This window comes from Pantherophis guttatus, chromosome 4 (genome assembly GCF_059756535.1).
Source record: "Pantherophis guttatus breed Tessera chromosome 4, ASM5975653v1, whole genome shotgun sequence".
Taxonomy (NCBI): Eukaryota; Metazoa; Chordata; class Lepidosauria; order Squamata; family Colubridae; genus Pantherophis; species Pantherophis guttatus.
The window spans coordinates 53,814,540-53,828,960 of NC_142066.1; the positions used below are offsets into that span (position 1 = coordinate 53,814,540).

The window sequence follows — 14,421 nt, forward strand, 5'->3', positions numbered from 1 at the left end:
AAAAATAAAATAAGCTTTCAAATGCATTGTTTTTTTCTGTGTTGTGGGAGGTGTTAGGGAAAGCATACAAGAAAAATGTGTATTGATGAGAATAAAGTCATACTTGATGCAGAAAGCACCATGATGCAAATAGTTTCTTCAGGATTGTAGATTTCTGAAGCCTCAGAATGAAAAAAATGACTTATTTACGACTACTTATTAATGCTATATGCTTCCTGTGTAGGAGATGAATGAAACAAATAGATCAATATTAGTCTTTAACGTATTTGCATTAAATACTTTGTAGTGCTTATTAGCAGTTGGAGTCTTTCTATTCAACAAGTTAAAAGCAGATGGAAACTTAAAACAGTGGCTAAGAGTAGGAGTTAAGAGCCATGGTTTGAGGCCTCTTTGATTTCTGAATAGGTTGTATCATCAGATAGGTAAGGGAAATTGTGGGAAAGTGATGGCTTGAAGTTGTCCACTGAATGAGGATTTGAGCCTGGCTCTCTGTTCATACTGCTGAAACCAATGTATCATATTGTCCATTTATGATACAGTGGATGAGGAAAACAAAACAAAACAGTGGTTCCTCAAGACTGTTGTGCGGAAGAGAAAAGAATAAAAAGGATTTGGACTCTTGAAACTGGGAAGGACTAAAACTGTAATTTGTTACCTTTATCTGCTTTTAACAACTAAATGTACTAAGTGGAAAGCATAATTTCTTCATAATGCTTCTCCAAATTCCAGTCCTCTAAATTTGTTGATTACAGTTTTCATGCTCTCCAGTCAGCACACCATATTTGGTTGTGGGATGGCAACTGACAATAAAAGATCCATAACTAATCAAAGAAAATATTTTAATTGCTTGTATTTTGTTTGGTCTTCCAAACAAATAGGATATTTGTTGAAATCATGCTTTCCTATGTAAAAATGTGCAGGTCTAGTGTCTTTATATGCCTTCAAGTCAGTTTTTGACTTCTGGTAACCAATAGCATGAAAGGAACATGATGGCTCACTGGCGAAGACGCTGAACTTGTTGATCAAAAGGTCGGCAGTTCAGTGGTTCAAATCCCTAGCACCACATAATGGAGTGAGCTCCGGTTACTTGTCCCAGCTTCTGCCAACCTAGCAATTTGAAAGCACGTAAAAAATGCAAGTAGAAAAATAGAGACCACTTTGGTGGGAAGGTAACAGCGCTCCATGTGCCTTTGGCGTTTAGTCAAGAGCCTTGGTAGTACAGGGGTTTAAGGCACCCTGTTATTAAGCTGGTTATTAAGACCAGCTGCCTGCAATTACTGCAGGGTTCGAATCTCGCCAAGGCTCAAGGTTGACTCAGCCTTCCATCCTTTCTAAGGTAGGTAAATTGAGGACCCAGTTGTGGGGGCAATAAGCTGATTTTGTATAAATTTACAAAAGGATGAAGGCTATTGCTGAGCACATTGTAAGCCGCCCTGAGTCTTCGGAGAAGGGCGGCATATAAATCAAATTAAAAAAAAAAAAAAGTTGGCCACATGACCTTGGAGATGTCTGTGGACAGCACTGGCTCTTTGGCTTAGAAACGGAGATGAGCAGTGCCCCTAGAGCCGGAAACGACTAGCACGCATGTGTGTGGGAACCTTTACCGTAACCAGTAGCATGAGACTGGATTGTTTGAGGGACTTACTCTTACTGATCTGCCTATCCTCTCAGATCCAGCAGAGAGAGATTGTTACCCTTTGGTTTAGCTTGATTTTCATCCTTTTTAAAATGAATTTGTCAACTGTTTTAGTTCTGTTGCATGTCACTCAGAGTTGCTTGTTTGAGAGTTGGGCTGCTATATATATTGGTTTAATAATAAAGCTTATCCCAGATCCTTGGGAAAGACTTGATAGGGGATAAAAATGCCAAATCCAATCTAAACATTTGTGCTGACTGTGTGATGAACCATAGTAAAATCTACAGTTTTGATAGCAAGATTTTTTTGGAAGTGGCTTGCCATAGAGCTGAGAAGAATGACTGGCCCAAGGTCATGCAGCAGGCTTCATGCCTAAGGAGGGACTAGAACTCAGTGTCTTGGGGTTTCTAATCTGATGCCTTAACAATGACAACAGTGCCATACTATATCAAACTAATCTCTTGATATAGTGTATGACTTAAAAACAAATCACTTCATTCAGAATATGCTTATGAAGTAATGTTTGTCTAGTCTATATATTTTATTTATTAGTCATATTTCTATGCTGCCCACTCTCCAAGGACTCTGGGCGACTTACACCAAAGACAGTATACTAAATAGCATATTTCCCCCAACAATCTGGATCCTCATTTTACCCACCTCGGAAGGATGGAAGGCTGAGTCAACCTTGAGCCGGTGAGATTTGATCCGTCGATCTGCTGAACTAGCAAGTCAGCTGAAGTAGCTGCAGTAGTGCACTCTAACCACTGCGCCACCTCGGCTCTTTTATAATATAATAATTATGGTGTCCATAACATGGACAAATACTGAAATCTCCAAACATTTTATCAAGGAATTTGTCAAGAAAGAAAGGGGAGCTGAACTGATGTTGAATATTCTCATTGATTGATCTTTCCTGTGTGGGAAGAATGGTTATGTGAAAACTGAATAAGGTGATGGAACAGATAACACATACCATGATAGTGACTTCCATTATAATGAGATGCTGAAGAATCCCTCTCAGTATATATTTATCATGCTTTCATGGGCATGAATATTCTGGTTCAGAATTGTTCACCTGAGAGACCAGAATAAGTAACCAATTATTTATTCCAATCCAATAAGCAGATATGTGCCAAAAATTGCATATGAGAACAAAAGCTGTTTTGGTCATCTTGAACGTGGTTGAGCTGGTTGGCTGCTTTGTTTGATCCTAAGGAATTATATTTGACTCTTGTTCCCAACTATAGTTGGATTGGGTTTACTGTTTCTACATGAATCAGTAGAAAGACAAATGGGAACAAAGAATGCTATTTTGTCTTACTTTGTCTCTAGTAAAGAAGAGCAAGTGTAATGTTCTTATATAAATTGTGGTATAACTTTTTAGGATACTGCATACAGGCTTGTCTCCAATTTAAACAATAGAACTGAAAAAAATATTGAGATGGCAGACAAGTGTGTTGAACTTTTTATCCAGAAAAGGCTTACAGTTTACAGGCTTATTAATTAATGGGACAATTAGAGAAAATGGTAGAGAATAGGTAGGCAGTTGGGTGGTTTGCACATGGTTTGATCACAGTTTTCTCAGATCTTACCATTACCTGTATTGACTGGGGCTAATGAAAGTTGTTTCATTAGGGAAGGGCACTATTTTGCTGTTGCCTGGGATTAAACAATTGAGATTTAAACCAATAGATCTTTAGTCACCTCTGGCATTTTGCATCTTTCTTAGCATTCTGAGATTGTAATGAAGTCATAAAGGGCAGTGTCTCAACTGATTTAAGTTGAGAAAAGTATTATTTAATTCATAATTTTTTAATATCTTTAAAATATGAATTAGAAAATAAAGTTTTTAAACTTTATTTCGGGAAAGTAATGGTTTGTATTTAGGGTCAAGTTAAGTGCAGGTGGAAATTCCTTTTTGTGAATCCTAAGAATTAAGATTCTTGACCTTTAGCAGTGAAAAAGGGAAGGCTCTTTTCCTAAATACAAAAGAAGTCCCTTTTTCTAAATAAATGATTCCTCTTTATGCTAGGGACTTGATTCATGATCATGACGGTTGAGGGAATTTAGATAAGTTCAGTTTTGATTTACTGATGGAAAATACCTTTCTGAACTGGTTTTGTATTTAGTTTGGCTGTCTGCCACCCTTGGTAAGAGCTTGCTGGCTTTTTGCATTTTGCCGACAGAACATAGAATACATATATGATACATACTAGCTTTGCTGAGTTCTTCCAGCATAACCTTTATTGCAAGTTCTGGGATTTGAAACACACTTGAAGATACCATGATTGGGAAATGCCTGAGCTAAACAATATTTAATAAAGAAATATATTTCACTTGTTAGCTTGATATTTTTCCAATCATTAAGGAATAGTTGAAGATGATATGCATACCACTGCCACTAGTTCTTCCTCACAGTAACTATCGTGTGATTAAGATAGGGCTTAGAGATAGTGATTTCTCGAAGTCATCTGGAAAGTTTTCATAGTTGAGCTTAGGCTTGAACTCTGTTTCTCTGTCCTTTGCCCAGCATCTTAACCATTACAGATAGTCCTTGACTTACAATAGTTCATTTAGTGACCATTCAAAGTTACAATGGCACTGAAAAATGTGACTTAAATTTGTTTTTTACACTTAAGACCATTGCAGCATCCCCGTGTTATATGATCAAAATTTGGAAGCTTGGCAACTGACTCATACTTACGATGGTGCTGTGTCATGGGGTCATGTGATCTCTTTTTGCTACCTTCTGATAAGCAAAGTCAAGGGAGAAGCTAGATTCACTGAATAACCCATGTTGCTAACTTGACAATTGTGGTGCTTCACTTAACTGTGGCAAGAAAAGTTGTAAAATGAGGCAAAATTCACTTAACAAATGTCTCACTTAGCAACCAAAATTTTGGGCTCAATTGTGGTCATAGGTGGAGGACTACCTGTATACCACAGTGGCTCTCATATGCAGCTTTGTTTTCTATTTTATTCAGAACCTGCTTTTTATATTGTACATTTTTCAGTTGTTTGGCAAAACAGTTTTCCCTCAACCTTTCACATTTCCTAGCAACAAAATGAAAAGCCACTTGAAGGGCACCATGTTGAAGAAAGTTTTCTTACTGAACTTGTCCAACATTTGATGCTTATTCCTTGTTTTGTGATTTCACCTTAGTTCCTGCTTCAAATCCTTTGGTTATTTCACCATTTTGGCATTTCAGAAGATTTTCATGTTCTGCTTTATACCTTCCCATTGGATATTATACTGACTAATTTGGATAGAAAATTATCCATTGTGTTTGATGAATAGGTGTATATACTGATAGACTTCTGTATCTGATAAAAATGTATATACAAATAACTTGTTATTTCTCTTTTGCTCATTCTACATTTCTAAATTATATCTGCTTTTTTTAAATTATTATTAGGCTGCCCTTTGGCGAGGCAGAAAAACACAGCAGAGCTGGCCTCTGCAACGGGAGAGGCTGGACGTCCCAACTTTCTGTGCTGAATGGCTACTATGGCGCCCGCTCTCACTGACGCAGCAACTGAAGCTCACCACATCCGGTTCAAACTGGCTCCCCCATCCTCTTCCCTGTCTCCTGGCAGTGCTGAGAAGAACGGCAATACCAACAACATCCTTGTTGCCAGTAACGTCACCAAAAGAAAAGCTGAGGATTCCAGTCTAGATTTCCGAAATAATTCTACAAAAGAAGAGCTGGGAAAGCTGCAGCCATTGGTAGCATCTTATCTCTGTTCAGATGTAACATCTGTTCCTCCAAAGGAGTCCTTGAAACTACAAGGGGTCTTCAACAAGCAGACGGTCCTTAAATCTCATTCACTGTTGACTCATCCTTTCTTGAAAACTAGCGATCTGTTGGGAAGGCCACCAGTGTTGGAGATTTCCTTGGAAAATCTAAAAACCATGAGTACAAGTAATCAGACACCTTTGCCACAAACACCTGTCAATGGTTTGGCTAAAAAAATAGCTAAAACTAATAGCTCTGACCGTGAAAGTTCTGTTTCACTTAATGGTGGGAAGAGTGCACCTTCTTCTGTGACCCTTCAGGAAGTTGATTCAAATAGACCTGGGGGTTCTGATTTGGAGGACCTGAAGTCTGGTTTGAGCAATTGCACTCTACCACATAAAGGCCCAGATGCAGAGCATGATGCCCCACTTAGCAATAATGGCATGGCAAATAAACATGACCACAGTTCCCCAGAGCAGCAGTGTGGACTCGAAGGGGGTGGGGAGAACCAGTTGCTTTTGTTATCTGGAATGCCTGTTTGTTCTGAGCTGGGAAGCAGTAAGCCAGAGGAACAGAAGACCTCTCAGCCAAACAGTTCCTTTAGCACTCTAGATTCAGATATAAGGACAAAGGTGCTATTGCGGAGGCAGGCAGACATTGAGAATCATGCTCGCAGGCTGCAAAAGCGGCTGCAAGTGGTACAGGCCAAGCAGGTAGAGCGGCACATTCAGCAACAGCTTGGTGGATTTTTACAGAAAACGCTAAGCAAGTTGCCTGCTTTGGACTCCTTGAGACACCGGAGTCAGCTAATGCTGACCCGCAAGGCAGAAGCAGCTCTAAGAAAAGTTGCAAATGAGACAAGTACCTCGGAAGGACTGAGCAACTTTCTAAAAAGTGACTCTGTCTCAGAAGAACTAGAAAGGTTTACTGCCAGTGGAATGGCTAACCTGCGCTCTTGTGAGCAAGCATTTGATTCTGATGCCACAGACAGCAGCTCAGGTGGAGAATCTGATATTGAAGAAGAGGAACTGGCCAAAGCAGACACAGAACAGTATCATGTACCCCTGTGAGTAACATCAAGTGTTCTTTACAGTTTTTAATATTTTGTTTTTCAGACAAGTTTTGTCTCACACCAGTATTGTTTAAGATACAATTAAAATCAGGAGCAAGCAAGCTGCAGTAACAGAAATTAGTTTTAGAAGAGGAAAGTTGGCTTGCTTTTAAAATGTATTAAATGTTAATGTAGGCTATTTATTGGTGATTGACAGTATCATACATAAATTAAGTAATATTTGTTGAAGAGAATAACTTGTCTTAGTTATTAATGTGCCTGAGAATAACCTAGCATCTTTATTGTTTTTTAAGAATCTAACCCATGCTTCTATTCTATAATGGGACTATGGGTAATAGAAAAGAATTACCTACAAGTAAATGATTTCAGACCACGTAGAAATTGTTGCACTGAAGTTGTTAATATTTCTCTTTAAATCTAAACTTCTGTGAGTATCTTAACAGAGATGGACATGTGATGCTGTACAAATGTTTTTGATTTCCAGATTGCAGTAGAGTCAGCATGAGAAGACAATGGAAGATACTGATTTGCATTGGTTGGGTGGGGTGGGCAGGGGCTTGCCAGGTCTGACTCCTGATATATAACATTTGATACATATATAACATTTGAGGTGATAAAATATTGAGACCATTGTTTGGCATGTTAAATAACACATGAAGGGTTTTAATGTGTGAAAACATGCTCAATAATGTCCTTATAACCTATGTTGTATTTGATAAATATTTAGCAAGAGGTTCAAATATTAACAATACTTTTTGTGTGAAAATAGAAAAGATGGGCCATGCAGGAAAGGGAGAAAATATGATAATTGCCTTGGTTAAAAAAGTAAAATAAAAATTTGAAAGGCAGGACTAAAACCAACACAAATAGTACAGACTATTGAATTAATGAGGTGAAGTTAAATAAGTTTGGTTTGGGATTCCCTCCCCAGCAATGAATCTGTAAATAGAGGGCCATCTGGTACTTATCCTAGTGTAATGGCTTCGAAGATGTCTGATAAGAAGCGTTATTGTAACCCTTCAGTCAGGTTAGTAAATATCAAAGCTCTGGATCAGCCACAGTAAGTACCGTAATACATTTGAATGTGAATGAGCTGTACTAGAACTGCAGATTGATTAAAAAATACTGTACTCTTACTTTTATGTTTGTCTTGTCACAACCTAATAGGAAGAATGCCTAATGGAAAGTTACAGGGACTTTGAGAACTAATCTGCCTTTAGGCGTGCATTTATTTATATACTGAAAAATATCTAGACCAGCTTCTTCTGTGATTTTAAGAGAGATGGCAAAAAATAAAATCTTAAACAGTTCCATTAGGAATGAGCAGCATCAGATCTGTAGGATTCTGCCTTTCCTTTTAAAAAATTTGCTGTAGTTCCAGAATTCACCAGTTAGAGCTACAAAATATGGCAGCTTAGATGGGGAGATAGTCATGGAATGTTAGTCAGAAAGAAGCCTCTGATACCACAAGCTGTAGCTTGTAGGAAAAACTATACATGCATAGATAAAGATGATGTGACGGTATTATAAGTCAGTTTAATATAATTTAAACACTGTCATAAGTGTTAGGCTGAAAATTTTAATTGACATGAATTTCAGTGCACATGGGCATATTTAGGTATAATTAAATCATATTAAATTCAGGAAATATAAACAGTAAACAATGGATAATGTTTGTTTTGTGCTGATCTTTATTACTTAGTGTGGAAGTAGGCTTCTTCATAGTGCATAGCAGTTTTTGGCTGAGGGAGGTTGGAAAAAGAATAAACAGTTGATTATGTTGAAATTTGAATAGGTCTGAACAAATGTAGCAGTTATGTCAAATCTCTTACGTTACATTGATGATTATATCCATGTAGAAAGACAAGGAAAATAGTTCAACTGCCCTCAGAGTCAATCTCCTGTCCTGGAGACCTGTGCCTCTTTCTGTTAATAAATAAACATTTTGACAACCAAATTAATAATAGACTGTTCTATAATTTTACTGTGCTTTCTTTTTTATTCTTTGAGATAAAAATTTTAAATTTATTTCATTTGATTGTGACCCTGTATTTTTAATGTGCTCAATTAATGGGCCTTCCTCTATGCTTGTTTTCAGGAGTCATTGAGTGAAGGCCAGATACACTTCAGAACGCAGCATTAAAATACAGTAATTGGCTAAAATAAAAGAGTATGCCTCTTACAAAAAATACCTCCCCCCCCCCCATTTTTCAGCTACTTTTGATTTTGTGTAACTTATTTTCAGTTGTACCAGTCTAATCCCAATTAGATGTCTTTAAAATACATATTCAGGTTTGCTTATTTCAGAACTCTAACTTTGGAGAGGAGAAGTTTTACCCATTTTAAATTTGGGAAGATGTCGTAGTCATTCTAATAGCACTTGATGCTCTGGAGAGTTTTTTTATATATATATTTTCTTTATTGTCATTGTATGTGTATACACAATATACCCATACAACGAAATTCACTTAACACCCAAAGACCAACACACATAACAATCCCCAAACACATTCCCACCCACCACAATTCCCCACCCCTAAACCACCCAAACATCCACACAACAGTTGACCAAGTATAGCATTCCCTTACCAAAAGGCAAACTTGATAAAGTTGTTTTCTGCCATCCATTTTAGTTCATCAAGATATTTCTCTTTTCCTGAGTAAATGAATACATTCCAGACAAAGTACTTGTTTGCAACCACCTAAATTTTTTATTTCCTAAGAATGTATGTGCAGTCCATGTGGGATTCAGAAGGATTCTTAATAAATATGATGCTTGAGATTCTGCTTTGCTACCTATTTTAATTTAATTTTAATTTAAAAGAACTAAAAACATATCAAGAGAGGCCATGGAACGTAGCAGAGACCAAAGGATCTTTTCTTTGGTAAATACTCCGGAGCATTAGGGCTTTCCCTTTTAATTTTCCTCTTTTTTCACTGAAATATATAGGTCAAGCTTGCATACTGATTATTTTTATTGGCACTTAGGAGTGAGGTTTGTTAAATTCTCAGCACGAGCATCCAATTATCGATTTGTTTTCATCTGACTGGTTTGATTGAAAACTTTTATAAACAATTCATATATATTATTCCTAATTAGTTTGGTATTGCTAACATTTTAAAAAGAGTTGTAAGTTTTATTTATTCATTCAGTTTGTGTAGTTGCCCATCTCAAGGGGTAATTCTGGACAGAAAATGTTAAAACATGAAAACAATAACAATAACTATAAAAATTAAAATGCATAGTAACTGAGAAAAATACAGCAATCATTAACATAGCCAGGAAATGGATCTCTTCATACAGTTGGGGGTCCTAGGTCTTTAGGTTTTATGAAAGGCTAGTAAGGTTGGGACCATCCTTATCTCTTGGGATAGAAAGTTTCAGAGAACTATAAATAAAAGTTACTTTTTAATCAAAGAAGATGGACTTTAATGAGATGTACAGTGAAAAGAATGCTTGTAGATCAGGGTTGAACAGTGGGATCCTTGGTGTTCTCTGAGCTTGGTGGTTTTCTTGCAAATGTTTCATTATCAAACTAGGTGTCAGAATCTTAGACATCTCAGAAACCATTAATAAACTATTAAAAAAAAAACCAGGAATCATCTACAACCGTGACGGCGAACCTATGGCACATGTGCCACAGGTGGTACACTGAGTCATATCAGTGGGCACATGAGCTTAGCTCCGGCGTGCACCAGCTGATTTTCAAGCCTTTTGGGCCCACAGGAAGTCAGGAAACAGGCTGTTTCCGGCCTCTGGGAGGTGGTGGGGAAGGCCCGTTTTTCACTCCCCAGGCTCCAGAACCTTTCTAGGAGCCTGGGGAAGGCAAAAACGGCCTTCCAGTCCCACCAGAAGTCAGCAAATGGGCCGTTTCTGACCTCTGCAGGGCCTCGGGGGAGGGGAGGCCGTTTTTGCCCTCCCCAGGCTCTTAGAAAGGCTCTGGAGCCTGGGGAAAACGAAAAACAGGCCTGCCGGGCCCACTGTGCTACCTTGCTAAAAACAGAGGAGCGGGGGGGGGTCGTGCGTGCATGCGCAGGGGGGCGGGACGCATAGAATTACGGGTGTGGGCACACGCGTGTGGAAACCCCCCCCCTCACTTTTGGCACACGATGAGAAAAAGGTTAGCCATAACAGATCTAGAATATCTACTATAAGGATTAACAGCTTCTACATAGAACAAATAGGTAGAAGAGTAGTGGATTGTGTCCATGAACATCAACTAGCCATCAGAAGACATGATAAACATTCTTTTAATTTTACAAGATATGGAAAAAATTTTAATTTTACAAGGCATGGACAGACTTAACCATAGTTTCAGTTGGGAAATGGAGCGTCCTAGGTCAAATCAAGTCCAGAACATGCCAGAGAATTCCTGGAAGCCTGGTATTTAGATAAATCAACCGTCAACTGGCACATAAAGATAAACAACATCTACAGTCAAAAAAGACAATCAAAAATCCAAAAGGGAAACAAAAAACCCTTTCCACTGGCAATCAACACCCAGGTAAGCAGACATTAACACTAATACACCAACAATGATGAAACAAGCAATACCCCAATCAAGGAATTAATTCAGATAGACAAACTTAACACTTCAGAAAGAGAGTAAAATGGGAGAGAACAGATATTTTTTTCTAATTTTGGCTCCAGTCTCCTTCATATACCATTTAGCTGAAGTGAAGGTGTCCAATTTGTAGTTATCTTATGCATGGAGATGGAGAAGACCATGTCAGTGCTCTACAGATGTCCTCGATAGAGGCCTGTGTCGTCCATGCAGCTGTTGTGGCTGCGCTTCTGGTGAAATGGGCTGTCACTCGCCTAGGCACTGGATGAGCCTGAAACTCATATGCTTTGGCAATGCATGCTCATATCCACCGGCCTGTGGTCGATGGTGTCACCTTGTTACCCAGCGTGGAGGGCTGGAAACATATGAACAGATTCTATCTTTCTAAGAGAGACTGTCCTCTTGATATAAGTGTGAAGGGCCCTCCTAACGTCCAAGACGTGCCATTTCTTCTCCAGGGAGTGGATCAGTCTCGAACAGAAGTCTGGCAAGATTATTTCCTGTGCCCTGTGGAACAAGGAATTCACCTTGGGAAGGAAGGAAGGTCCAATCACAGAATCGCCCTGTTTGGATGAAATATGCAAAGGTTATAGAGAGGACTACCAGTTCCGCTATTCATCTGGCTAGGGTGATGGCCATGGGGAAAGTTATCTTGAAAGCGAGGAAGTGTAAGCTGGCTGATCGTATTGGCTCGAAAGGCGGTGAGGTGAGAGGTTGCAGTACTTTAGGCAAGTCCCACGTGGGGTACCTGTGTACTATGGGGTGTGTTCTGTCCCTGTCTCACACACGCACACAAACAGTCAGCCAGGGGTTAAATAAAACTTGCAGACAATAAATTCTTTCGATAACAGGATTGGCAGTAACCCTGTAGCTGCTTGCCAAGAACTTTACTCACAGAGGGAGGTGTTCCTCTTCCGTCAGATAAACCAAAACAAATACCCAAAGTCAAAGAATTGTCAAGTCCAGTCCGTATTAAATCCAAGGCAGGCAGATAACGTAGTTTCAGAGATACAATGTGACTCACTAGTTTTGACTGTTTAGTTTTGTCCGTCACAGAGCCTGAATGGCCACCACACCCCCTTTTATCCCCTGTGGTGTGGTCCAGTGACTCAGCTTAATCTCTGGCACACCGCCTCTTCTGCTGCGTGCGCTTGTCTCTCCAATGCTGGCGTGGATCCAGCCAAGACTTATCTCCGTCACTGTCCGACTGCGACTGTTCGGAAATACCTGGTTCCTGGCCAATCTCTTCTCCCTCGGGAGACACCTGAGGCATTGCCAGAGAGGAGGGTCCTGGAGTGGGAGGCCTGGCCAACTCCTCTCCTTCACCTTCGGAATCTTCTCCCTCTGATAAGACGGGCTCTGGGGTCAGAGTCACAACAGGGTGCTTTAGGTTAGGCGTGCCTCTAATGAAACTGCATACAGTTGGGTGTTGAGCAAGGGACTCCAGATTCCTACAGGATAACACTGAGGCCAGAGCTGCTACTTGCCTGCGTATGGTATTAGGGGACAGGCCCTTGTCTAGCCCTTCCTGAAGGAATTCCAGAATCTGGGCCACTGAAACAGAGGTGGGATCAATGTGAAACTTGGAGCACCAGTCACAAAAGGTTCTCCAAGTTGAGTCATAAATTCTCTTAGTTGAAGGCCTCCCAGAGGCCTGGATTGTCTGTATGACTTTGTTGGAGAGGTTACTTTGCCTCAGGATTCTCCGCTCAAATGCCAAACGGTGAGTTGGAGCCATTGTGGATCTGGATGAACTAAGGCCCCCTGACTGAGGGAGATTCTGCCCTGTGGAATCCTCCAGTGTCTGAATACCAACAGACTGACCAAATCTGTATACCACGGATGTCTGGACCAATGTGGAGCCAGGAGTAGGACCTCTGCCCTCTCAGCTAGCACCTTCCTGATTACTTCTGGAATGAGGGGGAGAAGAGGAAAGGCACATAGTAGCCCTCGAGGCCATGGACTGCGGAGTGCATTGACCCCCCTCCACCCCTGGTGTTGCAAATCTGGTGTAAAATCTGGGTAACTGGGCGTTTGACAGGGAAGCAAACAGGTCTAGGATTGGAGGGCCGAATGTTTCTGACAGCTCCCTGAATAGCTCTGGGTGTAGGCGCTATTCTGAGTGATGGACCATGGTTCTGCTGAGCCAGTCCGCCTGTACATTTTATGTCCCCGAGATGTGTTCACTCTGATGGAGAGAAGATGTCTCTCTGCCCAGAGGCCCCTGGAGTTCAGCCACTGGAGATCTGGAGTGGGTGCTCCCTTGGCGGTTGATATGGGCATTGGTAGCCAATATGTCTCAAAATGAGCACATGGTGTCCAGAGATTGTGTCCTGGAATTGGCTGATGGGCAAGTGGGCTGCTTTGAGCTCCAGCCAGTTGATGTTCCTCAAGTCTGCCTGAGACTACTGCCCTTGCGCCATCTGGGACTGGAAGTGGGCGCCCCAGCCAAAGAGACTGGCATCTGTGGTGATGGTCATGCGGTTGAAAACACACCCCTTGGTTATGGCCTGGGACATCCACCTCTGGAAGGATTGAAGTACATTTGGTGGGACCTGAACCCTTGTATTTCAGTTGCTTCTGCCAAACTTTTGGTAGTGGTAAGAACCACTATAACGTTCTGGTGTGTCCAAGGGACGATTGCTATGCAAGATACTATTTTGCCCAGGAGTTGTGAGAGGAGGGCCAGGGACACTGTTCAGTCCGCCTGAATCTGACTCGCCAATTTCTTTATACTGACTCTCCTGGGATAGGAAGACCTTGCACGACCTGGTATCTGACTGCCCCCAGGCAGGTTTTTTTATTTATTTATTTATATGCCGCCCTTCTCCGGAGACTCAGGGCGGTTTACAATGTGTTAAGCAATAGACTTCATACTTTTGTATATTTATACAAAGTCAGCTTATTGCCCCCACAATCCGGGTCCTCATTTTACCTACCTTAGAAAGGATGGAAGGCTGAGTCAACCTTGAGCCTGGTGAGATTTGAACTTGCAGTAATTGCAGGCAGCTGATGTTAATAACAGTGCTTTAGTCTGCTGCGCCACCAGGGTTTGAAGGCTCCAGGTGACTCTTGTTGAAATTGATGGAGAATCCGTGATCCTAGAGGACCCTGATTGTGACTCACAAGTACTCTGTCGCCCAGATGTGAGAGGAGGACTGTATCAGTATATCATCCAGGTAACATTGGACTCTCCCTGGAATTGCCCTGGGATGTGCTGACAGGGCCACCAGCAACTTGGTGAAAGCCTTGGGTGCTGAGTATAGCCCGAATGGTAGGGTTTTATACTGATAATGTTGGCCCACATAGTGAAGCCACAGGAACCACCGGTGGAATGGCAGGATAGGTACATAGAGATATGCCTCTGTCAGATCTATGGATGTTACCAAGTCGCCCTCTCGAATGCTC

At 40.8% G+C, this 14,421-nt stretch overlaps 1 protein-coding gene across 7 annotated transcripts in view; it reads left to right on the plus strand.

The window, feature by feature from the left end:
* Positions 1 to 14,421, plus strand: part of KANSL1 (KAT8 regulatory NSL complex subunit 1) — a 191,976-nt gene that overhangs the window by 37,095 nt on the left and 140,460 nt on the right. For all 7 annotated transcript variants that reach the window (XM_087893966.1, XM_087893967.1, XM_087893968.1 and 4 more), the window contains one exon: positions 5,056 to 6,442. In XM_087893966.1, the coding sequence (XP_087750092.1) occupies positions 5,139 to 6,442 (1,304 nt within the window). In that variant the 5' untranslated portion in view covers positions 5,056 to 5,138. The remainder of the gene's footprint in view (positions 1 to 5,055; positions 6,443 to 14,421) is intronic.